Genomic DNA, 27,792 nt, shown 5'->3' with positions numbered 1-27,792 from the left:
TTGTAGAAAAGAATCGGAAAAGATTTCCCCACGGAAAAAGAGTGTAAAAAGGCTATAAAAATCCAGGAATTATGAGGAGGCACGGAGTTGTAAGCCTTTACAGTTTTCGTTTATTCAGAGATCCTGTAGCTGAAGATGAAAGAACCAGTGAGCAAACAGAAATCAGTTTTTTCATTATTAGAACACAGTAAAAAGCTATGTGAAAACTTCTGTCTTATTTCTGGTTCTCACTGTTTCTACTTAACAATTAAATAGCCAAACAATAAAATGTAAGGCAGAGAAAAGTAACAGTGAGACTTGAAACATTTTTTCTAAATAAAGTATTTCAGATGTAAAGGTATTGTAGCATGTTGAAGGACTAGACATCCAGTCTTCCATGGCATTCAGCACCACCGTTCCAATGACCAGGAAGCCAACGTGAACTGCCTAATAAATGAAGTATTATCATCAAAATGATTACAACTTGATATTTGCTACCATATCTTAGACACTGTTTTTCTTTTCCATCTCAAGTCTTTGTCCATTACCACCAATATTTTAAGCACAGATTATAAGACTTCATTATAAAAGTGTCTCCTAGATGCAAGTATTTCAGAAGCATATGTGGTGGTCTTGTACAATATCCACCAGTATGATTTTTTTTTTTTAAAGAATCTATATTGAAAGCAACAAAGCTTAGAAGCCCTTTCAAATTAACACCTATGCAGCAAAATAGTCGTTAAGAGTCCCATTTAATCTTTTAAGTTAATTTACCTGTTGATCAGTTGATGTACGTTGCTGAACTGCATCATGGCTCACAGAGCCTTTTTTGACTTGTATCCTGCCAGGTGGAGGAGGAATCACACCTGAATATGAAGCTGGGTTATCAGCATCTGAAGAATACAAGGCTGTGTGTCTTGATTCTTGTTCATTCTTTGACACAACAAATCTGGGAAGAGGGAGGTCCTTTACTGTTAAAAAAATAGAGCAGGCCATTTACTACACAAAAGCATGATGCTTAAAAATAAAAATGCAGTTCTATTTTGTAGTTGAAGTTTCATATGTGCCTCAATTACATAAACACTGAGACTGCTGCTATAATCAAGCCAACATCTGCCTGCTGGAAAAAGGCAAATACCTTTTTGGCATTATACTTCATGACTCTGCTACCCCTGTTCTGGTTTTGCTATACAAAGAGGACTTCACATAGCTCCGTAACTCTTTTGCATTACAATTCTGCATTAAATGCAGTAGCAATCAGATAACCTGGATTTAGCTCTTTTTTCTTAGTTTTGGCAACATTTAATAACTGAAGTGTGATTTTTCAAAATTTATCTACCATTTCTACCACATACATAAAATTAGAGACTCCTCATACAGAATGGTTCATCAGCAAAACAAATGCTAAAATACTGCAATATATTCAACATAATCTTTTAGTGAGCTGTTGTTTATATTTAAAACAGATACTATAATCTAGACTTATTGCAAAAACTGCAACTATTGCCTAAACATATCTGTGTACACCTTTCTACAATAGAAGCTAAATTAGCTGTTTTACTGGAATACAACTGGGACATTCCAATATCACCTCACTTTGTTACAAATACTCACAAAGCAGTTTCTACAAAATGCTAGGAGATCCTTAGCTTTATGTACCGTGGTTCAGAAGAGTCTGATATAAAAATAAGGATCTGTAACTCTGCAATTTTTCTCTGCAAGTTTTCTAGCATTTTTCTGAATCCCAACCACAATTTTCTTACTGGTCCACTGTAAATAAAAATAAATTGCCAATTTGCTGTACATCTTTCTTGGAAATTTTTTCAACACAAAACAAATTTACAAGCATGGCCCAAATTTCACTTCCCTTGTTGACTGCTTACATCAATTACTTTTGGCATTGAACCCCCTATGCCAGGGGTTGGAAGGGACCTCTGGAGACCACCTTGTCCAACCCCCCTGCTTGAGCAGGTACACTGGACCGTGTCCAGGTGGGTTTTGAATATATCCAAACATGTATCCATCCAGTATTAAAGAACAACGCTCCAATAAGAACATAAATTCTTGATTTAAATCTCTGCCACTAAGCACAACTCAATGTGCCAAACAGCTTTTATCACAGGGAAGAAGCCTCTTCACTGAATTTGTGATTACCCATCACATGGAAACACTGTTAAAGCAATTCCCAATGTATTCCTTGTTCCTAGATGCCTATTTTCACATTAGCATCATACCCCATGTTGCACTAGGAAAGTTAATCACGTAGCTAAATAGGGAACTACAGCCAGTTTCCACAGAAGTGAAAAAGTCATAGCATACACGTGAAAATTTGTATGCTTACAAAACAGGGGATCATACAGACACTAGAACATCCAGCTGACACAGGGGAAGTCTATGCAATCGATTGCTCCAACATGAGGCTTTGGCATGAGATATCTAGCACTGTTTCACAAAATAATGGAGAGGGATCAGAAGGAACACGAAATACTCGTCTTCTTTAAAAACAAGACTAATACAGCAAAATATATATTTAAGTTTCTACATGGCCAATTGAAATCTGCCATTTTTACCAGTCTTCTGTCTTTTCCCATAACAGCAGAAAAAACTCATTTTAACACTGAAACATTTGCTACCATTCAGAAATCCCTCAATTATAAATGCGACAGCTGTTATAAATTAAATTAAATCTTGATATTGAATAAATTAGGAAGTTCTCTGTACTTTTTATGCCCACATCCTTATTAACATTTTCTTCCACCAAAAACTGTGTTCCAAACATAGAAAATAAACATTAATTTGAAATAGACACTGCTCATTAATTCCTCAATTTTTAGCTTCCTGGAAGGAAAATTTTCTGTAACAGCAAAGGAACAACAGATTCAGAGGCTTACAGTATAACTAAAGCCGGTATTTTTACTACAGTGCACATCTGAGTAATCAAAAAAAGCACTTAGTTAACTAAGAATCAACTGGACAACACTTGTGTTGGATGGACTTAGTACTCAAAATTTGACTGTAGTCTCCACTCAGCAACTCATATAAGGCAAGCTTCCTGTCTACTTGAGACACACACAGTGAACCAAAGAGCAAAAGAAACAAGACAATGGCAGAGAAAATACCAAGATAAAAGCGTGAACAACATTAAGACAATCATTCAATACAGGATGCATAGAATGCGGAACTAAAAAGCAGATGTCCTAAAATATAAGGTTTAACTAATTTTAAATGTTTTACTTTGAAGAGAGAAAGAGTATACATTTTAGTTTGGCATGGCTCTAACAAGGCCTCTTCAAGACCTCTTGGAGGTATACTATGGGCAGAACCCAGCTGACCAGGCTGCTGAACCCGTTTTCAAAAGGAAGGTAACCCAAGCTCAGATTAATTTTATCAGTCTTCAGCCTGCTGTATTTTAGCTGTTTAGTAGCTGCTACAACACTTGAATCATCCTAGGAGCAGGAACTTTAATAGTCAGGACTGGAATCACTGCAACCAAGGCAACAGACAACCAAAGCTAAAAACAGTTAGGGTAAAAATAAATGTTCTGTCAACTGTACTTGTATTTAGTAGGTTTGGAACCACTTACAGAAACTGATTCCTAGAAGTCTAGAAACCATTACTAGTATTTCTAGTACTGCCATGAATCAAGGAAATTTATTCCATTATCAAATTCCAATGGCTGCTAACTTTACAGCAATGTATTTTATATTTTGGAATTAATTCTGTACCTTCATTTCAATTCCTTTCTACAAATTTATACTGATTTTTTTTAAAATACAAAAGCTCCTTCCAGTTAAGGTATCTTGCGTTAAAATAAAACCAAGCATACAAAAACCCTGGAAAAAGCTACATACACAGATTTTAATCTCTGCCTTCTTCAACGAGAATTTGATGAGAAATCCCACAATTGTTATATCAAGTCCCAGTTCTTTCAGATAATAAGAGCTAAAGGTCCCTTTTCCAACTTCCTGATCCTAGGTCATTCTGCTAAAACTTGCTGAAGCTTTAGATTTAGGAACACTCATCAGTAAAAGTAGAAACTTTTTATAAACATAGGGTGGCTTATGAGCAGAAAAGAACTTGAATACTAGCAAGAAGTTGACTGAAACAATGCACTTTTCCAAAAAGCTACAGAAAACCATGAAAGCAGTATATACTGTTTGTAAAAGCCTAGAATAAACATTAACTGCAAAAGTATACATGATGATTCCTTTCTTTTTTATAGCTTTGTCTGATACTTCACTCCTATCAGATTTTTATTAGCATACTCTGTTTATATCCTTTAGACACAAAACTCCTAAGCTGCCTTTTAATTACTAGCCTATATAAATTATATAGTAACATGTATTCTGCAGACATAGTCTACTAGGAAAGTCACCTTAATGCAAAGCTGTACTCCAAAGATATTTAGGTTGTGACTTATGTACTATGCTGCAAAGGGCTACAGTGGCTTAAAACTTACTACTTCATCTTCCTAAGTCTCTTTTCATCTCACAGAGCAACACTGACATGGATCCACTTATGTCACTCAGAAGGCTACAGCAGAGCCTCATATCAAAGCTCTTTCTGCTGTTCTGAACCATCTTCCCAAAGCGAGTCTCTCTCCTGTTCCTGTTTGCCTACCCACACCACAGCTGACCTTTGAAGAGTAGGATAACAGGTGTTTTGGCTGATAACAGACTTCAAACATCTTTACAGGTCTGGTTTTTCACTAGAAAAATCTTAAACCACTAATCATATTTGCACTGAGAAGGGAGAAAACTGTCAAGCCAAGTGCAGAGGAATGTGACTTTAGAAAAGGTGACCTTTCATTTGTTGCAATCAAGGCTTCATAAACCCAGCAGTTACAGAAGCCTGCAAATGTTCAATTCTTCTTTTCCATCCAATTCACATTAGTCCTATTAGTACTTTATTCAGAGGATAGAACGCACAAGTTCTCACATTATTAATCTATGGAAGGAACTTGTACCTACACATCAGCCAGTAGTAGTTGTTCATTTACCCCATGATGAACACAATACCTATGCAATAAGAGTAAGGTATTTCAACTCATATTTATGCATAGTAGGAATGCACTCCCTCATAGTCCCTCTAAAATTTATTTTTAACTTAGCAAAGGTATACAGAGACACACTAATTTACAAGGTTACTTTACAAGAATCTGTAAACCAAGTACAATAATTCCACTTAGCAACGCAATTCCCCTCAATCCTGTGATTTACCTGTATTTAAGCTTTCCACTCGTAGAGGGAGACCAGATTGGGCCACAGCAACAAGTTTCAGAGCAATGTAAAATTGACTTCTTCCAAAATAGCCAAGTCTTGTTGCACCACAGAGCTCCATAATCTGAAACAAAACACATAGTTACTTGTACAAAGAAACTTAAAACCAAACTGCTCTACAGAGGTGATTTTATACATTTAAGAACAGCATGCCTTGCATTAAATGCTCTTAACTTCCTATATACAATCTTTCAGTACAACTTCACATGTGATCTCCAAATATTATGTGACATGAGTCAGAGTATGTGATTCCTCACAACCAGCAAAAGCACCAAGCCTAAAACTTAAGTTTTCCCAATTATCCACCTTTTCTTTCACTTAGGCTTTATAGGTTCTACAGAGTTGATGTGAGACACAGAGTAACTGGGGTCATGTTCCTTCTTAAATAAAAAAAAAACCGAACACCAAAACACCACCAAAACACTAAGAAAGCACGTAACATCCTATGTCACTATTAGCTATTCCATTAGCAGCTATATTATGTCTTCAGTAACTGTGTCAGAAAAGGAATAGCATTCAACATTTTTAGTATTTTATCAGATGTAATCCACAAAGACAAAATTAATATTTTCAGATAATTCAAGACAAAATTGAACCGTGTTACTGATGAAGTTACAGAAATGGTCTGCCCCCAAATTTCTCCCTGAAGAATTTAAACGAGACTAGAATTTGTAAAAAGTGAGAAAGCTAGACAATTGTAAATGATACCTTCCAGCCTTTTCTGATATGAGCTTGCTATAGTTCAATTTTTAACTATACAACAAACCTCTAAAGCATTAATTCAGAACACAAAGAAGTACCCACACATATGCATGGATTTCAGCACTGAAGGAAAATGCAGAACTTAAGGTTCTCCAAACAATGCCACAGATGCTGTTTCATTTAAGAAATGCAACAAAGAACTGGTGTTATTTTATTCCCTTTTCTTCCCCTGGTGTTCTACATAACTGAAAGGTGGTTTTGTCTTTTGTTATGAATTTTGAGAAATTTTGGTCCCTCCAGATGGCAGCCATGTATTCAAACATACTGACTGCATGCTCCTCCACATCGAAGACCTGCAAACTTGCTGAGAGTGCAGTCCTGCTTCTGCCAGGTCCCTGACAAGACATCAAGTACGACACACCCCAAATCAGACTCTCAGAGGTCAATGATCCACACTGTCTTTTTATCTACCTAGCAGTCTCATCTAGACTGTAATGTTCCAAACGAGACACAAAGATGATCTTGGACACCGTGTTGAAGCCTTGAAGTCAATTGCTTTTCCCTCCTCAGCCACAGTTCAAGTCTTTCCATCACAGCAGACAGTCTGGTTGACAAGTACCCTTGGTAAATTCATGCCTGCTAATCCTAATTACTGTTTTCATCTTCATCTTTCATCTATGCCTAGAAATAGCTTCCAGGCAGGCTTGCTCCACAACTTCTCAGGGATCAAAGTGCAGCTGACCAGCCTGCAGTTCCCCAAATCAACCTTCCTGAAGACAACTGCAACATGTCTATCTCCAGTCATTGAGGCCCGCCCCGATCTCCACAACTATTCAGAGAGAAAGCTGGCTTGCAATGACATTAGCTAGCTCTCTCAGCACCCTCAGAAGCATCCCATCTAGTTCCATGAACTTGATATTTCTCAAGAGACCCATCCACCTTCTTGTATTACTACTAGCTTCTCTCCTCCTTCAATTGCATCTCCAGGCACAAGGCTTGTGAGATCTTGTTTGTGAACACAAGTGCAAAAGAGTCACCAAGAATCTCAGCCTCATCTACATCCATGAGCACTAATTACTTTCATCACCCTTCCTACCAGAGCTCAGCCGTAAGTACCCTGTTCGGCAAATCTGGTCTCTTGACACATCTGCTCATTTTTCTAACTACTGGGATGGACCATTACCGGTCTTAGAGAAAGCTGTCCTGAAAGACTTCCCAGCTTGCAGGGGACACAGTTCTGAAGGGTAGAGGAACCCTGCTTGCAGGCAAGTTCCAGCTGAAAAAGTCAACTACATTTCACATAGCAGCAATGGAACCACATGATCCACAAGGAGTTAGTCTGTATGCTTCAGCACTGCTGAAACATGAAATAGATTTTGGTACCTCTGTACAATCAGACAAATGGACAGGTCTGTTAACTACAGCTGAGCTACATATGGCTCAACAAAAAGCTGCTTCGGTATTTCCTTACCATGCACCAGGATTCAAGGACCTTATGAAAATAAACTGCTGTGTAAACCTGCCAAAGGAAGGCGTGAGCAGCTGACAAACACTTAGTCCAACAGAAGTCCCAAGAGGATCAGCAGGTCGAGGGCTATCCATGCAGCTCAAATCCTCCTGCACAGAAGCTAGCTGCATTAAATCACTTGGCTATGTCTGCCATTACACTTCCCACACTGTCCTACAGCACCTGTGTTATTTGTATTTTCTATTATAGTATTTCTGCAGCATGACAACTGGACAGAAGCAAGGGCATTTTTGAAAGTTCATTAACTAAAAGAAAATAATTCAGTACATTGAATACAATACATCAGTTTCAATAGGTTGGTTGGACTACAAAATGTGCAGCTAGGAAAGAAGTGAGTCTAAATTGACAGGTGATAATTCAAACAAAAACTCTGAGGCATCAACACCTAAATTGCCTTTACCCAACCAAGTGCCAAAAATAATTACACTAAGTTTAAATAACCGGCAGAATAAAAGCAGTGAGGATTCAAGAGACAACTAGCAATTCAAACCAGTATGACAGCAAGAGCAATTCCTTTTTTCAAAACACGGTATTCTTGATGATGAACATCCAGGTACTTGACCACACCTAACACAGAAAAAGCTTGTGGATCCAGTGGCCTAGCATTGACAGATGAATAATTGAGCAGACTCTAGAAAAGCTTCTTATGAAAGGAAGCAATGACACAGGCATTTGGAGCCTATGGAATCATTAGGCAGTAAGGGCTTTGGGCAATTCCAAAGCCCGTGCTGGACTAATGTTCTTGTTTGGAGCTAGTCAGTACTGCCAGACTGTAAAAAACTTCAGTGAAAAACTGAATTAATAATTATGCTACCATGGCAGGTAAGTATTAGAAAGGAAAGACAAGCATGGATTCAAAGTAAATAGATAAAAATGTAGAAAATATGCCAGATGTAAGTATCAAGAAAAAAAGGATTAAAAAAACAGAATGCCCATATGCTGCTGAACAAGTAGCTGTCAAATTCACCCACAGCTAGCTAAAGGAGTCCTCTATTTCAAACACAGAATGTAACCCCATCAGAAACAGGACTGAAGACTGAGTAAAATCATTAAATGCAACCATCTAGTGGAGGGTCCTCTGCTGACTGGCAGCATGCTTGAACATACTCAAAACAGCCTATCTATAATTTCTTTGAAGGAGGATTTCAAAATTCAACAGGTAATAAGCTATACTGATGGGGGCCGGGGGGGGGGGGAACGGGCAGGGGGAATAATAATAAAAAATAATCAAGGGATTGGTTCTCTGAGATTTATGTTTAGGGCTTTCAGCTTCTTAGGAAGAGAGAGGATAAGGAATTTCCTTAAACTCTTCAAAGAATGCAGAGCCATCTTCAAGACAAAATGCTCCATGACTGTTTCCATCTCCTTAGATAAGAAGATCCTGAGGTCACACCACTGCAATTAACTGGATTAAGGCCAACAGCTCTGTGAAGCTCCAGAATTGCTGAAAGCTGTTGATACAAAAGAAAAAACCCTCAGTGCAGTAGCTGTAAATTACGAAATCACATGCTCAGCCATCATACTGCAAAGAAGTAACAGCAGCATCAACAATATCAGGAGTTGGCACAGATCAGACATGCACAGGAAGCAGTATGTTGATAAAGGGCACCATTTCAAGCACATACCTTCTAGGACTCTTACAAGTTTCAAATAAGTGCTCTTTGAACTTGGAACAGTTTGTGAACCAAAAAAACTTGAGAACCTTTAAAAATTCCAGGTGAAGTGGAGCCAATCACATCTTTATGAAATGTGGTGAAACACACTCTCCAGAACTCAGAAAACCTCTCTGGGAAAGTCTTCCAGAGCATCACAGTCCCCCAGCCCCCAGGTTCTTCTACAAGGCAAATCAAGCCACTATCTGTAAACACTATTCACACAAAAGTACAACAGTATTTAAGCAGGAATGACTTCAATGGTAAAATAATAAATGAAGCAACATGCATGCCACCTACATAGTAAAGATAAAAGTATTTAATCTGCTTGGAGAGTTATTAAAGTACCTACTGTTCCATACCAGAGGGTGGTAAGAGGCAAGACTTCAAGGCAACTTTTGAAGGTTGGAAGTTACAACACACATTGTGTACGCTGACAGGAGAAGGGAGTGAACAAGCTCAAACGAGGACCTTTTGTATCACCTCATTGGAACCAAGACATTAACACAAGTCTATCCACTAAAAAATCTCATACTGATATAAAGCAAGAAAGAAGAATTGAGATTCAGAATATACATTTTGGTCCTGATTTTACTAACACATTCTTAATTTGGGGTATTCTAATAGTCCTACTGTGACTAGGACAGAATTTTCATGTTTGTATTGTCAGTGTAAGACTTCTTTAATTAATAAACATAAAGAAACCCTACATAGAATCACAGAATAGCCAAGCTTGGAAAGGTACACTGGAGATCCTCCTCTCCACTCCTGCTGCTTAAAGCAAGCTGAGCCACAGCAGGTTGCTTATGACCATGCCCAACTGGATTTTGAGTATCTGTCCAAGGAAGGAGACTCTACAACCCCTCTGAGCAACTTTTCCCAGTGTTTGATCACCCTTACAGTAAGAAAGTTTTTCTTATGTTTAAATGAAACAATAGCCAGGAACAAAGTCATATAAATCATGGACCAGAGGTACAAAACAAGTTTTCACATTCATTTTACAATATTTGATACAGACTTGAGTTAAACCAGACCCTATGAATATACCTCTGCTTCAGTATACAGTACATGATTTTTGAGTTTTACTGTGCATATTGACAGCAACCTCTTAATGAAACGCAAGCAATAAAAAACCTAATGGTTTACTTTAGATAAAAAAGCTAAAAACCTTAAAAACCTTAAAAAGAATAACCTGCATTTGGTTTTAGGTTATTTAATAAAAATATAACTAATTACAGACTGATTTTGATTCACAGTTTAAAACATTATAATGTCAACAATGTTATTTCTCTATCCCATATGCAGCAATTCATTGCTGAGAATTCTAAAGCTCTTTGCAGACTTAAACAGATATGACAGGATGTTTTCCAAATTGAAAGTTTGTTGGAATACAGCCTCAAACTGGGTACTAGACTATGCTGTCCTGCAAATGTACTCTCCCAAATTCACATAATTCACTCACCTCAGCTACAAAAACTAACTGCATCTCTATAGCGTAACGTAATCTGGGGATATATAAGAGGAGTTGAAAATATATTTCCTAATCATTGCTATTGTAGCAGAAAAAAAACCTGACCATCACCACCTACCAAAGACCTATAAAAACCTCTTTCATACTTTTTTCCTAGATTGAATACATTTCTTTCCTCACAATTTGTTACCTTCTAATCTTGTTATTCTGCAACCACTGTCCAATAGATCAATTCCTGTCACTTCATTTATCTCAATCTGTCTCTTGCAGACCATAGCCTGACACAGTTTTCTAACTACATTCTCTCACCTATCATCATCAACTGGACAAAGCAGTTATTAATGAAGATTTTAACTTTTCTTCAGAAGAATTTTACTTGACAGGTAGCTTCTCAGATGCAACAGTTGTTGACAGCACTGCGTAGCAGGAACTAGACAGAGAACTGACAAAGATCCTTCTTTTGATAAGTTATTTTTAACCAAGTCAAGCCTCTGACCTAGTTCTCCACAAACCTTGGCACATGGTGGCACACAAGAAAAAAAACTGGAGACAGGACAAAAAAATGCCACTGAAAGAAACAGTCCAAGTATTGCTCTGAATTCCATGTTTCAGCGCTATTAGCAATATACAACAAACACTTAAACAGTCTTAAATAGCTCTGAAGATTATTTGCAAATTTAAGAAGGATATGAAGAACTTCTATACCTAATTCCTAAGTGTAAAGCAGGTAATGTTCATGTGCTGAACAGCAAGTATAATATTACCGCCAATATAGACATTTATCTTAATAGGTACTTAAGAAGCATAGCAGTAAATGTGATTAATTAGCTGATACTAAGAATTCGCAGTCACAGGGTATATTTGGGACATTGTACTTTGTTGCATAAAAGGAAGACCTTACTATTTGTTAAGTCTTACTGACAGTCAATGCCTTTAAAGAAATAAAACCAATAGTGCTGGAGGACTTCCAAGATGACACATGCTCTCTGGCAATGAACTATTTAGAGTCTCCTACTGTCTGAGCCTCTCCTAATACTCCTCCGCCCTTGATTTTCACACTGCACACTGCTAAAACACCAAAACAGAAAGAAAAAAACTACTCATTAGCTCTGACAATTAGTTGTCTATAGATACTTAGAACTAAACTTTCCCATTCCATAGGTCATTTGAGGTTCAAACATATGTTTCAAATAAAATTTCAGAATTAATCACATCAGAAATAAAGAAGTTAATTAACTGATCAAAAAATGACACAGTATTTTAAGCCTCAGAGGAATGATTCTGCCCCTGTACTTTGGGATCTGTTTTACAAGGATGTCCACTCCCTAAGTAAGGTTGGCAGATTTGGAGTAATGATTTCACTGTTAATAGAAAAGCAGCAGACAAAAAGCACTGAAAATTTAAAACTCTGATTTATGACAGATGCGCAAAATATATATCTTAGCAAGTGAATATGTTTAACACCACACACACACAACAAACACCCACAGAATTTTCACTTACTGCAGTACTTTTTGAATCAGGTATATTTTAGGTCATTCCTGACTTCAGCCCATTCCAAAGGTGGTCTGCAGCATCTCCTATTGTTCCTGGTAACACGTATGTTCATGGCAGATTAGACTCACTTATCAAAGACACTTCGCAATGCAGTGGCTTTGATTTTTCCATTCGCAATCAAAGTCTGCGGTCTCGCTAACAGCTCCTACAAAAGCTGTTACAAGCCATACACATGAATCTTACCTGCACAGCCTCTTATGCAGAGCTCCACAGCTCTCTAGAGGTCAGTAGGTCCCTTCTTGATTTGGTAGTACATGATAACCACCATCAATCAATCCACAAAGATGAGGCAGATGCATCCTACATGCAACTACAAAGAATTTCAAGATACTGATTTAGAGGGGCCATTCCTTCAAAGACCTAGAGCCATAAACTGTCTTACTTGACTGTAAGTCATAAACAAGTTACTGCCAAATACCCTTAAAACAGGACAGAATAAATAAGCATACTCTTTTTCTGACATACTGTCCTGGTTTTAGCTGGAATAGAGTTAATTTTCTTCATTGTTGCAAGTATAGGGCTATGTTTTGGATTTGTGCTGAAAACAGTGATGCTAATGTGGAGATGTTCTAGTTGTTGCTAAGTAGTGTCTACGCTAGTCAAGGACTTTTTTCAACTTCCCATGCTTTGCCGGGTGCACAGCCAGGACAGCTGACCCCAAATGACCAAAGGGATATCCCACACCATACAACATCATGCTCAGCATATAAAACTGGGGAAAGAAGAAGGAAGAGGGGGACCTTCGGAGTGACGGTGTCACTTCCCAAGTAACCATTACACATGATAGAGCCCTGCTTTCCTGGAGATGGCTGAACACCTGCCAGCCCATGGGAAGTAGTGAACAAATCCTTGTTTTCATTGCTTGTGCATGCAGCTTTTGCTTTACCTATTAAACTGGCTTTATCTCAACCCACAGGTTTTCTCACTTTTACTCTTTTGATTCTCTCCCCATCCCAGCAGGGAGGGTGGCAGGGGTGGGGGGAGTGAGCAAGCAGCTGTGTGGTCCTTCATTGCTGGCTGGGGCTAAACCACGGAAGTCCTTTTTGGCACCAACATGGGGCTCAATGTTCAGTACTACTGTATTATATATGTTATACATAAAATATATCTTTATAATATATGATAGCATACAATAATATTATATATATCTCGTTACTACTGTTCAGTGCTATATGCTCAATAGCACCAACAAAAGAAAATCCAGACGGCCAGATGAACACTCACTTAGAAAGCAACTACTCTCCTGTCACATAAAAAGTCATAGCTGGAAGACCTCAAGGCAGAGTTGCTCTTTGCTTGCATTAAGATTTTCTCTACTGCTGTTCTTCTGGCAGAGTACATGCTCACGAGAAAGGTACCTTAGGAGCAGTAATGGTAATAAAGCAGCAAGAAAAACTGGAAATAAAAAAAATCTGAAGCAGCAAAAGACACCCTGGGGACCTACAGAACCATTTTTCATTCTCAATGCATAAAGAGAGGTTCTTTAAAAGGAGATATTCCACATACCTGTCTCCTCTTCCTATGCATTTTCACATTACTGGTTAACCTAAATAGCTCCTCCCTCCTCTGCTCTCAGCTGCATGGCTCCCCATTCCTGAGCACTAACTGATGCTCATCTATCTGATCACACAGTATGAGCACTCTGTTAGCCAGCAAAAAGTTGCCCTGTTAGTTATCTGCTTTTTTATTAAATTGAATCTGTCTACTATATAACCAATGAACACCACAGTAGCTACAAGATAGATGGGAACATACAGCTGGTAGCAGTAGTTTTGTTTATTTGACTCTAAACTTCTTGTAAGGCTGCAGCCTCCAGAAAGTTGTGTGCTTTGCATTTAAGTAGAGCAAATAAGGTTGACATGAGGCAACTGAACAGAATGTCACATCAAGAGCACTTGCAATTCCAACTTCTTTGCATTGCCCAAAAAAACCCTCCTTAGAAGGGAAAGATATATTCCTGTATCAGGCTGCTAAGAACTGCCCTCAGAAGAAGGGTGTCTCCTTTCTCCTAGTGGTGCCACAAAGAATTCAAGCAATAGACATAAGAAACACACTTTAGCAAGAACTCTCAGTGCATGAGCCAGTACACGACGATTTGAGACTCCAGGGTGATTCTATAACACTCAAATGATTGTATTCTCTGGAACAAACGGTAGCAGCCAAAGTATCCATATAAGCACCCAGAAAGCCTCTAGCTTCAGGAGGCAGAGATATTTTGCAGCAATAATATATTCAGTATTTCAGATTATTACTCCAAAAAAAATAGTGCAAGGGAGGTCACGTGGATGTTCTAATTGTGGATGCTCCTGTCATACAGCAATAAGCTGAATATTCTTCCTGCAAAATTTCTACTTAAGTGCTAAATGTTGAAGAGAATAGCACTTATATAGACATTTTGATTCCTTTCAGACCTCCTTTATAATTGAAGCATTCCAGCAATTGATATTCCTCACTAATAGTTGGTTTTTTACTTTTTGATTTTAATATTTTCTCCACACATCACCTTTCAAAACTGTGCCAGAACAAACATAAGACAGAAAAGCCTCAAAGAAGGCACACAAGCTTCTGGCTTTCTGCTAGTGTAAAATGAAGATTAAGGCATTCTCTGATCTCAGGATTAGCAGTCATGCTTTGGCCTGGTCATACAGGACTGCTCAGATCTGGTCTTGTTACTCCTGAGCACTTCCATACAAGTCTACTTGAGGCTACTGTGCCCACTACTTCTCACCGCTTTCCCATCTCAATCCATTTCCCTGTAAGCATCAATCTGACCAGTGTTAATTAGTCACTTAGCTTCACACTGCAATCCTTCTCCCTTTATAAGTCTTAACAATGTGTTTATCAAAGTTTAAACAAACCTCAGTTAAAATTCTAAAACCTGCACATTTACAGAGCTACATTTGAGACTCAGAATAGACCTCCTAAAACTAAGTCTTAAATGGTTTAAGACATTTTAATTCAGAAAAAAGTCACACACACTACTGCAGTAAGAACAGACTTTTCTAAAAAATTCACAACTAATAGTCTGAAGCAGGAGTAAGTTAGCACCTAATGCTGAAAATTACACAGCTCAGACCTGGTCACCCTCTTCTGGGATTACTGAAGTTGAATGATTTAGCTGAAACTGAGTCTACTAATTTCTCTGTTACCATACTTCAGGATCATTTTAGGTGTCAGAAGTCAGTCATTCCAGAAATTCAGGCCAGACTGTCATCTTTTCCAACTCCTTTAATCTATCAAAACACAGTTCCTATACACAGGCAAGTCTAAGCTATAATGTATTTTTTTTCTGTAACAAGTGCAAGGGATAATTTAACTCTGTAGACACCAACCCCAGTTGGAAAAACAAGCAAGTCACAAACATGGTCACAAACTCATTAAGTTAGTTGAAGAAGAATGACTTAAATTACTTTAAAAAGAATGACTGCTGTCTTGATAAAATCCCTAGGGTCTAAAGAAATGGTAAAGGAAAATGAACAAGTGGGAAATCTCATCTTACACTAACAGTTACTGGAACTCGAGCAAGAAAAAAACCTGATAGTCAACATATCGCTCCCACACTCACTTCTGACTTCAAACTCATTTAAGCAAAGAGCAGAACTCCAATTTGAAGTCTAGGAATTCTACAACAAGGTCTAATCTAAACAGCAAATATTTATGACCTAGTAGGTGTGAAACTTGTCTGTAAGGATGAATATTTTGAAAGCTAGCAAATATAATTGACAAGTCATAGAGACAGCCAGCAAAGTCCCATAATTTCACAGTATCTGTAGTAATATTTATTGAGGATCAGACTAAGATGAAGGCATGTTTGCAGGTTTTCACAGACAGTGGGTGAATTGCTCACAACTTCTAATACAAAGGAATCGTCTTTACCAGAAAAATATCAAGTTTACAATAGATAATTTTGTACAGCTAGCTTGCTTTTAAGACAGCTGCATTTGCCAAAGGCCCTGATATTTGTGAATAATTTTAGAATTTATCCAGTCGTGTCAGAACGGATATTAATCATCCCTGCTATCATCTGATGGCACATTTAAAAAGAAAAAAAAACCAAACTGTTTTCAAACAAAGCTGAGCTGTGATACTTGAAATTAGTTGAGTGCTGTGCTGGCATACAGAATTATGAAGGAATTATTTACTATATAAGAGACTATACAGTATGAATGCCAGTCAATTACACTCAGAAATCAGCTGAAAACAAATATAAGTCTAACAGACCTAATCTACACTCCTAAAATTTTGTCATTAACTTCCTGCCTTTTGTTTCAAAAACAATGGTTATTCTCTGACTAACCACTGCTGAGATACGAGATTACTTGAACTAATTAATGGTAAAGAGACAACAATTTGCAGCTCACTATAGTCTGTGTGAGGGTAACATCATTAAAGTAAACATTTTTGCCAGAATTCTGCAGAAAACTCAGAAGCACAGTCTGGTTTGTATTCTGTGAACTAAGAGCCATTTCTGACATTAACAGAAAGTGGACTGCTTATATACCTCATCATTAGAGAAACAAAACTAGCCTACTGCTCAGCTGAGAGGAAAGAAAAATACTCTGTTACAATAACATCTGAGGGAAAAAAAATATGTAATTCACCAAACTGGATACTCTTAACTGCAGATCCAGGCACTGATTGTATTTACAACAGATTTCTAACAGTTCTTATTTCTTAAATGAGAACAGATATACAACATAATGTATGTACAAATATCCTTTAAAAACATAAATATATATAAACTACATACAATTATAATCCTAAAAGGCTACAGACTCATCAATTATGGTGCTCAGACTAACAAAAGATTAAGGATGAGTAAGAAAAAAAAATGCTGTAGTTGTACATTTCTACACTGGAAGAATACCTGTTGTCAATCCTGCCTCAGAAGAAATCAAAACTAATTTTATTTTGTCATGTGGAAAAGCTGTAAGCTCTAAAATAGAAAAATATAAACCCAAAATGTATGGGTTGGATTCAACTAAGTGATTTCTTTTTAAAACTTGAGCTTGCTTGCAGATTAGGTAAAGACCACTCTTAGGATAGGAGAACTTTTTACACAATGAACTTTTTTTTAAGATCTGAAAGTGCTATGTATTTTTAAATATACTGCAAATCACTGAAAGGAAGGCATGGGATTTGCAGCGTATAAGGAATTCTAACTTACCCCACCAGTTCTGGAAAGATAATAAATTCAGCAAATTAACCAGAACGAGGCTGAGTCTTCTGCATGCTTGCACCACACAGGTAATAATAAGCATGCCCCAGCTCAGCTTCCATTTGCAGTTGTCATTTAGTAAATTCTACTGATTTGATAAACAAGTAGTCTTTGTGCATCACTGTGAACAAGTTTGTATTTTCTTAGATCCCTTTTTCTCTACATCCATTCTCCAAGAGAGGTCAACATTTTAAATCAAAAACCTGCAATTTTGCTTTGCCACGTTCTGCCTATGGATTATAACGCCAATTATAATTGCACTGCATGCCACAGATAAGCACTGGCATCTGAAGAAACTACTGTCCCACGTTCTCTGTTCCCTGTTTGCCAAAAGCTATCACCCGAAGAACAAGAGAAGGCAGCATATGCTTGCACCTTAGCTGTTTTCCTCCACAGAGCAGAAATTGTAGCTGATGAATGAGGCTTTACACCAAGAGTCTGGACTTTGTGATGTAGCAGCTGCATCACAGGTTCACACTTTCTTGCAACTTTCGATGCAAAGGCAGAGAACTGACAGAGCTGAGGTAGACAACCAGAGACAGTAATTTTTTCCATCAATAACACAAAAACAAAAAACCTAATCTGTCTGCTAAGACTCCTTGGAAATGAAAAAAGCTTGATATTGGTTAACAAGAGCCAAAAATAGGCTTTACACTAGGTTTTTAATGGGCTAATGCAAGCATGTCGTAGTTGAAGAAATTGGGCATAATTGTATGATTTATCTGTCATTTCCAAGACTTTCTAACACTAAATTAGAAGTTGAGTAATGTTGTTGTACATTGCCAACATCAAAGATGACAATTCATTCATTTTAGAGAAAGTACATGCAAGTGCTCACGTATTTGTTTTATAGTAATGTTGTATTTTAAAGCAAGATGCCTTGACTCAATTTCAGATGAGTATCATACAACTGACTTGCTTCTCGATGCAAATCAAGCATTTAAATCTAGTTTCTATGATTCGTGATCAAAGAGTGCAAGTTCATAAAACTCTGATTAAATCACCTAAATAAGAATTCTACAAATTGAATAAATGGGACAGCTATTATATTAATCCCATGCACAAGTAATGAATGTCACAATACGTGTTTTCACTGACTGTAGCTTTTACAAGCAACTTCACCACCAGCACAGAGGCACCAAGAGCTGACTTTAATAACCTACCTACATTAGCATTTTAGGTCAGATGTGAAATGTGCTTTTGAAACCGATTTCCTGCTCACCCTCACTGCTCTGGTTCATACTGTGCGGTCAGTCACTCCAGAACAAGCAACTAGATTTCTTTTGTATGAAGCTAACCTAGAAGATACACTCTAGGAGAGCACCTAATGTATCCCAGCTAACATTCAGTCTACAGGACCAGGCGTGAATTTGAGCAAAGGAACGCTTCTGAAATACACATACAGGGTGGATGGCAGCTCCTCAGAATCGCTTGTGTTGTATCATACTCCTTGCTAATACAAAGACCAATGCACACGCAACTGAGCCGTGAGCTCAGGCAGCTGAGTCAAGTGAAAAATAATTTGACAAAACCCCCTAATTTTTGGCTGAACAAGCTCCCTGAACCAGCTCACTGTCTGTTCAAATGAACGTCTGTGCCAGCATAAGGCAGCTCCACCTCCTAGTGGTTTAAGCTACCACGAAACCCATGCTAGGTCACAACCGAAATACCCAGTTGCTCTAGAAAGAGGGAAGTTTTCCTCTTCCCCTTCATCAGCAAAGGGTTTTCCTTGTGCCAGCACTGACATTCGTTCAACCCCACTGTTAGCTGATACAGTTAAAATCAACAAAAAATTGTGATGAATTTTCTACCTGTGTAGCCCCTGATGCCAGCATACAACAGCATCAGCCACGCACTAGCATCTTTGCAAGGAGAAGCGGCAGCAGGAGCACATGGCTGAGGGACAGGGAAAGACTGAACCACCTCCTTCAGTGGCAACTCACCATTAGATTGGTTCAGCTGCAATGTGAAACCACACCCTGAGAGAAATTTAGTCTCACATAACTGTCATGAAGCGGTTGGACTTGTTATCCCAAGACACATACTTTTATTCACTGTTTTAAGCAAATCTTCTACCTTAATGCTAAGCTCAAGGACGTGCACAGAAAGGCAGAAATACAGGTTAATAAAGGCTGGTATTCCCACACGTGTGGTTAAGACTAACACAGTTTGTGGTATTTTTGTTCCAAGGCCGTCCTTTTGTAGATGTGTATTAAGTGGACATACAGCTTTTCTTCTCCAGGGTTTTGTTGCTTTGTGAGTATATGATTTGGATACAGCAACCATAACTTTTTCAGTCTTCTATATGTTCATTTATTCCCACTTAACAGGCAGCTGACAGTGTCCCTTAGAGGCAGAAGTGAGAACTATTAGGAACAGTTAATCACACATATTAACTTCTTTTGCAAGGCAGAAATCTCACAAACATAACTCTTTGCAGGACAGGTTGCATGTGTATCCAGCCTTTAAACAACAGATTTGCAAGCAAAACAAGTTACAGGTCCAAAAATGCAACTGTCACACATTTTAATTTCCAACAGAATCAATTCAGAATTATTCAAAGGTATCTACAGACCTGTACTACTGCAGAGGAAAAACTCTGAGGTACTTCCTCAGGACTACTTACTCTGTGAGTTTGAACAGTGGTCATTTTGTACAATGTTTTGCAGACCTACAAAGGTACTCAGCATTCACGTAACTAGTGCTACACTTGCATTCCAGGATTACATGAGAACTGAACAACTGAATCAAGTTCCTTACCCCACAAGCATCAGGTGCATCAAATGAACGGGTAAGAACACAGCACCATCTGGTCAAAGAAAACTCCAGCTGTGTGGTGCTTTGTTGCTAACTGGGGCTAAACCACAACACTCCTTCACAGGGTTTCCTTGTTTCCTAAGCTATATCATCAAGCAATCTTCAGTTACCTAGTCACAGCTTTCAAAGCATCAAATGCAATGTCCCTTGGAAGAACCTCATCCAATGTATTCATGCCTGTGATAACCTGAGGTACAGCCCTATTTCAATGAGAACATAGAATCAATCACCAGACAGCTAGATTCTCTCCCTCAGAAGTACAAGGTACTTTACAGGTGACTAACAGTGACTGCACAAGATATTCACAATGGGTCAAACTGCTAAGGACATTTTGACTTTCTTTGTATTATTTACAGTCTCATTCCTCATGCAATCTAATATCTTGTTTGCCGTTTTAACTGCAAGGTTTTCCTTGAGATCACTACAGTGATAAGCCAGGCCTGCTTCTTGAGTTAATTTACATAGAACCCATGGAACCATGCCTGAGTAGTTTCTCTTCTTCAGATGTGATCTACTTTGCAAGAAAATATTTCACCTCCTCTGCAACTGATAAGGATATAATCTATGGCCACTTGTATTCAAAATACCAAGCCTTCCCAATTCCTTGCACCAAATCCCTGCATAAAACAAAATCTCTAACACTAGCCTACTTTATTTTTAAAGTAATCCAGAAGTTTTATGGAAAATAGATTTTAAATAAAACAAACATGTAAACATTCACTTTCCTGGGGTGATTCTGCTGAAACTGATTGGCTGTAAACAAAAAGCAGCAGTGGGTGGCCCTTGAGAAACCTCACTCATAACACTGAGCATGCAGACTCTCTTACCATTAAGTCCAGTCTAGCAAGTCATCAAATAAGAGATTACTAGTTTTACCAGTAAGAAGCATTTCTTATTCAGCTCTCTTCCACTTTTTTGCATCTTGAGTTAATTTTAACTAATCAAATTGCTCTTAGGAGCACAAAACACATCAACAGTGACCCCAGTCAAGTATAAGAATTCTCTTGAATCTGGTACTAAATCTCAGAATGCTGGAATTTGTGTACTCTCTTTCCAGCTATGGTAACTTTAATGTGTTGTTAAAAGGGCTGCTTATCATACTAGGCTGAGGATGAAACTGCATAAAAATCAGCATGGCTTTTTTGATAGTTTTACCCACAACAGCTCAAAACACTACATAAACTTTAAAGCATCGAACCACGACAGAGGGAACTGCAGAAGCAGCGAATCACTGCAAACAGCCATTCATAAGAATGGATCTCTGGGAATACTTTCCTCAAATAATTACACAAGACAGACTGGAGCAGACCTTCCCTTTTTTGATGTCGGCAGCTCTGTAATACTGCTACACTTTTTAGACGCAACCTGGCCAAAGAATTCAGTGCTAAAGCTGTGCACATATGTATTGCAAGTATAGGCTGGTGTCATTCTTAGCACTGCGTTTTCCTTTGTTAGAAGTGTTTTGATGACTACAGGTAACTTAATACCTGCTGGAAAATGATGCCCAAAAAACACTGCACAGCTTAGTCAAAGTGGATTAGCGTCAGCAACACCCAACAATACAAACCCAGGTTTCCTTCTGCGGTGCTCTTCAGCAGCAGACTGCGGGACGAATCTCCCTCACATCCCCAAAATGCTTTGGGGTCCTCACGCTTTGGATGGCCTCTGCCGACAAGACGCTTTCCTACCCCTCGCTGGACACCGCCAGCAGAGCGCACCTCCAGCCCCTTCCCAGCCTCGCTACCAGAGGCCCCACAAGTACGCAGCCCGCTGCGCCCCGCGCCTTTCCCTCGCCGCCGAGGGGCTCAGCCTCCCCGCTCCGCCCGGGCTCAGGTGGCCGGACAATAGCCCCGAGCCTCCCGGCGGGTCCCGCCCCGGCCCGCCGCCGCTGCCGGGACCACCCCCGCCAACGGGCTGCCGGGCGGGCCGTAGGGCGAGGGCCGGCCTGGGGCGCGGAGGGAAGGGGCGGCAGCAGCGAAGGGGGCTGCCTCCCCCCGCGGGCTGTGCCGCCAGGGCGGTGCCCCGTCCCGCCGCCCCCCGGGGCCCGCGAGGGCTACCTGCATGACCACGTCGTTGGGCAGCTGGGCGGCGCGGAACAGCTCCAGGACGCGCCCGTTGGACGCCACCTTCTTGGTGCTCTCGGTGTCGCAGTAGGAGAAGAGGTCGCAGTAGTAGCGCTGCTCCGCCTCGCTCAGCGTCAGGCCCTCCATCTTACGCACCGGCTCCGCGCGGCGCTCGCGCTGCCGTCCCGCATCCAACGGCGGCGGCCCGGCGGGGGTTGGGAGGGGAGCGGGGAGCGTGCGGGGCTGGCTCGCGCCGCCCGGCCCGTTGCGGGCGGGGGGGGGGGGGGGTGGGGAGAAACGGGGGGAACGACGGCGACGACGCTGCCGCCGCGCGGCTCAGCCAACCGCCGCGCGCGAGCGGCCGCTCACACCTTCCCCCCACCAACCGCCCACCCGGCCCGCCCTCCCGCCCACGCGGCGGCGCGCCTGCGCGCCTCCCCCTGCGCCTGCGCCGACCGGCCGGCGAGCGCGCGCCCCCTGAGGGGTAGACGGGATAGAGCGCCCGGTGCTGCGCGCCGCCGCTTCCGTCCCTCCGCGCGAGCAGCGGCGGAAGCGCCAGGCCCGGGGGACGGGGTTAGCAGTGAAAAAGGGCCAATGGCGATCCCCGCCGCCGGCGCCTCCACCGGAGGGAGGGGGCAGTGATGGCAGCCCAGGCGCACCGCCCCCTTCCCGGTGCCCGGCTGTGCGCGGCAGCGCCCCCTGCCGGTGTGGCGGGGCGGGAGGCGAGCCGAGCCGAGTTGGCCCCGGGGAGCGGCGGAGTTCACTTCGGGGTGCGGGACCTGGCCGCGGGGGAACCCTCCCGCCGTCCCGGGGCGGCGGCGGCGCGGGTCCCTCTCTCTCTGGGTTGGCCGTGCCTGCACAGCCCCCCCCGCATCCCGAGGAACCCCCTTGCCCAACGGCGCGGGGGATGCGCGGCAGCCCTGCCCCCGCCACCGCCCCGGCCCCGCGAGGCTCCGCCGGCCGGCAGAGAGGCCGCCGCGGCGCCGGGCGGCTCCCCGAGGCGGCCTCCCCGTGGCTTCCCCTTCGAGGGAGGTGATTCTGCCCCTCTGCTCCGCTCTGGTGAGACCCCACCTGGAGTGCTGCACCCAGCCTTGGTGCCCTCAGCACAGGAGAGACGTGGACCTGTTGGAGCGGGTCCAGAGGAGGCCACAAGAATGATCCGAGGGCTGGAGCGCCTCTCCTACGAGGACAGGCTGAGAGAGTTGGGGTTGTTCATCCTGGAGAAGAGAAGGCTGCGGGGAGACCTTATTGCAGCTTTTCAGTACTTAAAGGCAGACTATAGGAAAGATGGGGCAACCTCTTTAGCAAGGCCTGTTGTGACAGGACAAGGGATAACGGTTTTAAACTAAGAGAGGGTAGACTAGACTGGATATAAGGAAAAAATTTTTGCAATGAGGGTGGTAAAACACTGGCACAGGTTGCCCAGAGAGGTGGCAGCTGCCCCATCCCTGGAAACATTCCAGGTCAGGTTGGACGGGGCTCTGAGCAACCTGGGGTAGCTGAAGATGTCCCTGCTCACTGCAGGGGGGTTGGGCTAGATGACCTTTAAAGGTCCCTTCCAACCCAAACCATTCCATGATTCCCTATGATATGGGTGCAGGACAAGGCCCTCCCCACATGGCCCACCACTGGCACAGGGGCTGTGAGCAGCGGCCACAGAACGAGCCGTTCTGTGGTGTGGGCCCTGCCACACGGAGGTGACTGCCATCACTTCCCACCCTCAGCACCTCCCACAGCAGCACCATGTAATGTGCAACAAGAAACAGCCTGGAGAACAACTCCGCACATTTGTCTTGCAAGCGACAATGGGCAAGAGCTCACTCACCTCTTAAGCCAGAGCTGTCGTTCCATGTGCCTCTCTCTGGGCTCTGTTTTCCTGGATTCTGTGGTGTTTCCCTGCGTAAATCTATGCTGTCACTGCAGCACACTAACAGTTGCCTCCAAGCTACTTTGGCTTCTGCAGGGAGTCTTGCATCCCTGGTGGAGTAAAGGGCCTATGCAGAATGCCATCATCTCCTGCTAGGCCCTTTTGACTACCTGATCTGACTTAAATCCTGCTGAGGTGGCAGTTCAGTACTTCGTACTTAGAGCCATCCTCTCATTTTTAATTTATCCTTCCCTTTTTCCATTTCACCTTCCTTCACAAGTCTTCCAATTTTTCCAGACTGCTGTTGCCAGCTGCTGTCCTTCCCTTAAGCACTTCATCCTTTCTGACCCTTAAGATAGCTATGTTCTGAACTTAAAGCAGAGATTCGTCTTTCTTGCTATTTGAAATACACAGTATATCCTTTTGCTGCTAACTCAAGTTTCAGAAAACCACTGATATGTTAGCTTATAGTTAAAATAACAGACAAAAGGATCTTCCCAGAAATGTACCATTATGAAGTTTTTGCAACCATAAATGATATTAATGATGAAACCACACAGATTGATCACGTTTCTCAGTTCATTGAAACTCCTCAAAATAGGTTATACTGAAGAAATAATTAACTTTTAAAATATTATATCTAGTTATTATGATTTTATAGACTTAGGTAAGGCCAACTTAGCATCATAGGTCACTTAATTGGAGCTATTGTCACATCAGTAAAATGAATTTAAAGTAAAACGAATGTAACCTTTCCTCCACAGCTAAATTGCATAGTGCAATTCTATCAGTTACACAGAGCCATTTGTCGAAGAGGTTTTTAAATCACTTATTAGCAGATGATTGGGTTCAAACGCCTTTGCTTCTTACAGGTTCCGTGATTATATGCCAGTTTGGGCACTGCAGTTTGAAAGTTTAATATATGTATGTATCTGTAGCTATAAAGTTCTTTGTAAGTCAGTGTAAGGATCCCAAAATATATTTATTGTCAAAAATAATTTTGAGTTTTCTGTCTAAAACTAATCTGAACGTCTTATTATTTTAACTGAGTTGCAATGTTATTATTTGCATTGTTGCAGCCTGCGCACTCTTGACATTAATGGGGATCACTTGGCTGCAACGGTTTGTACAAGACATAGAATACTACAGGGAGGAGGTTCCCTGGTATGGACTACTCCCACATGTCCAAATGCCAAACAATTCCAAAGTAAGTTTAATAACTGTACATTTCACTAAAACTATCATGTGTTGTGTGAAAATGTCACGCCATTGCTTACTGGAGAGGTGAATGCTTTGGGGGAATATGCCGGGCTTTTCACTGTGCGTAGCACCATGCTGAAGGCCTTCAGGTTGTTGAGTCTCATATCCAGCTCCCATACCATTAACTTAGCTTCTTGCTTTCTGCTAGTTCACAGACTGAGCAGAAGGAATAAGAATGACATGACGTGTAGCAAATTCATTTCTAATTCCCAAGATCTACATGTGGGAGAGAGAGTGCCTCAGAGAGTCCTGGTACAACATTTCTCTGTTTGGTTGCAGGATCTCTCTTCCCCCTGATCGGCCCCTTGCAAACCTCCAGGCCAAGAAGGGATCTGCTGTTCAGAACATCACCTGTTCCTAACAGGCCAGGCTTCGCATCTACTGAGATAAAAAATATAAATCTTTTCAGTGGATTCTCAATGAGGATTTGTTTTGTTTGGCTGGAGAATATGCTGTTTGCTACAGGGTGAACTGAGGAAAATAGTACACCTCCATGTTTGTAAGGTATATTAACTTCTCCGTATTTGCACTATTCAGTGCAACTGACCCAAACAATGAAACTATATTTCTATTTTTAGTTCTATTGGTTTGGAAAGATCTGAATCACAGAATTTCCCAGAGCTTGTATTAGATAGGCAATGAAGATGGTTTATGGCAAAATACCCACCAAAATGATCATTAGTGATACACTTTTGATATAGTAGTTTCAGCTTTTGGTACATAAAACACTTGATTTAACTGCCTTGAATTATGATTTAAACAGAGCAAGAAGATGGACTTTTCTTGGCTTTTATTCTCTCTTTTTAATATCTCTTAGAATTCAGAGATCTGAATAATTAAGAGTTAAGCTATTCTCCCCATGGTGCCTAATTTTACTGTATTTTGTTTTCTGTGAAGCAACTATTAGATGACATATATTGATATCAAAGCAGTCATCCTTTTAAGAGATCAAAGTCAGAGAAGATGAGCGTCGTCATAGGAAGGCCAAGTCTAATGACCCAGATGGCAGGAAGCACAAGGGTATTTTGCTGCCCATAACAACTCGTAGAATCAGAGCCAAATTATACATCAATAAAACATTTTTTTTTAGAAAAATAATACTTTTGCAACTTGTTATGTGACCAGAAGTATGTATGCTCATTGCTACTAAAAAAAAGAAACATTTTATTCATTTAAGGGAAATGCCAGTTAAAACACTGCTGAGGTTTCAGTGTCTTTTATCAGCTGTGAAATTACTATCGGTTTCTAAAAACAAGTTGTTACACGTGCTGAGACTCTTTTCTAAAAATAAACATAACTCATACATGTATGCAGGGTCTAGTCTTCATGAAGTGTCATGGAAGTGCCATGTCTAGGGTCTGCCTGCTTTTGATGAGCCTCTGAGTCCTTACTACAGTCAGTGGGTCTCGTGTACTACCTTATTTGCACTACAGTAAGTTATATGCTCAGATTTTTTGGTTTTTTCTTAAAGCACCTTCAAATAATTTTCAACCTTATAAAGTATGTATTTGGGTCCACTTTCCATCTTGCAGCTGGTTCCCCAAGTTTAGAAAAATGGCCCTGAGGTTATTTGTCATTGCCTTTCTGAATTCTTCCACACGCATAATGCTGTGGAGCAGGTTTTACAACCTCTGTCAGTAAACTCCTCTACTTGCAGCTCATCAGGAGTTATGGGAACTTGTTCTGTCCTGATTCTTTAGCGGAAAGACAAGTGGATTAAGGCTAGAAATGAATGGGAGAAGTTTATAAAAACTGCTGTCTCAGACTTTAGAGCTATTTTATTGTTACTGCCTGAGGTTTTAAAAAAAGCAGACACCTTTGGAGGTAGAGTGCTTTATTCCCAGGCAGAAGAATATTTTGAGAATGTTGTTTACACTTACAAATGAAAGAAGCCCCTGTTCTGCTTTTCTAAGAGCATCCTTATTTCTTTTGTTTAGGAGCAACATTTTGATGCAAATATAGCCACTTTACAGATGTTTTTACCCATACTTTTGTCAATTTCTCTGTGTGTTCTGTGTGTTACAGTTTGCAACCTCTTTCCAACCTTGATGTTTACATTCTTGCAATTTTGAAAAACATCAGTTTTGTCATATGGTCAGGTTTCACCTGCTGCTGACTTTACCTTCCATGAAATGGCATCAAAGAACCATGGTTTCAAAGAACCTACCCTCTGTTCTACCAGTCCTGCTGGCATTGTTCCTCCATCAAAAGGGTGTCCCACATTTAAGGCTATGAGATTTTCCACAGTGGATGAAAAAATCCTTTCCCCACAGAGCCACACAGCAGACAGTAACAACGAGGGGGATACTGGTTTTTTTCCTTCCATACAAGGAGGGTGCCTCTGCAAGGAGCATTCAGCAAGCAAACAGTGGATCTGAAGCAACGTTGTTACTCACCAC

General features: G+C 40.8%; 2 protein-coding genes across 12 annotated transcripts in view; one reads left to right on the top strand and one right to left on the bottom strand.

Moving 5' to 3' along the window:
• Window positions 1-22,637, bottom strand: part of REPS1 (RALBP1 associated Eps domain containing 1) — a 71,211-nt gene extending 48,574 nt beyond the window's left edge. For all 10 annotated transcript variants that reach the window (XM_064447156.1, XM_064447166.1, XM_064447158.1 and 7 more), the window contains exons 1-3: window positions 22,261-22,637; window positions 5,199-5,322; window positions 754-950 (exon numbers count right to left, since the gene is read on the bottom strand). In XM_064447156.1, coding sequence (XP_064303226.1) covers window positions 754-950; window positions 5,199-5,322; window positions 22,261-22,413 — 474 coding nt within the window. In that variant the 5' untranslated portion in view covers window positions 22,414-22,637. The remainder of the gene's footprint in view (window positions 1-753; window positions 951-5,198; window positions 5,323-22,260) is intronic.
• Window positions 22,638-22,694: 57 nt separating this feature from the next.
• On the top strand, window positions 22,695-27,451 carry LOC135312587 (retinoic acid receptor RXR-beta-like). Of its 2 annotated transcripts, none has more exons than XR_010372193.1 (3): window positions 22,695-25,057; window positions 25,213-25,340; window positions 25,673-27,451. XR_010372193.1 is itself a non-coding variant. In XM_064447167.1 (3 exons), exons 1-3 carry the CDS (start codon window positions 22,908-22,910, stop codon window positions 25,688-25,690), a joined length of 564 nt encoding a protein of 187 aa, XP_064303237.1. In that variant the 5' UTR covers window positions 22,695-22,907; the 3' UTR covers window positions 25,691-27,451. The 2 variants fall into 2 exon arrangements, 1 of the variants encoding a protein (XP_064303237.1); XM_064447167.1 differs by having other exon boundaries at window positions 22,695-23,325.
• The last annotated feature ends 341 nt before the right edge of the window (window positions 27,452-27,792 follow it).

This window comes from Phalacrocorax carbo, chromosome 3 (assembly GCF_963921805.1).
Source record: "Phalacrocorax carbo chromosome 3, bPhaCar2.1, whole genome shotgun sequence".
Taxonomy (NCBI): Eukaryota; Metazoa; Chordata; class Aves; order Suliformes; family Phalacrocoracidae; genus Phalacrocorax; species Phalacrocorax carbo.
Note: the sequence above shows the minus strand (reverse complement) of the source record. Positions and strands in the feature narration are given on the sequence as shown.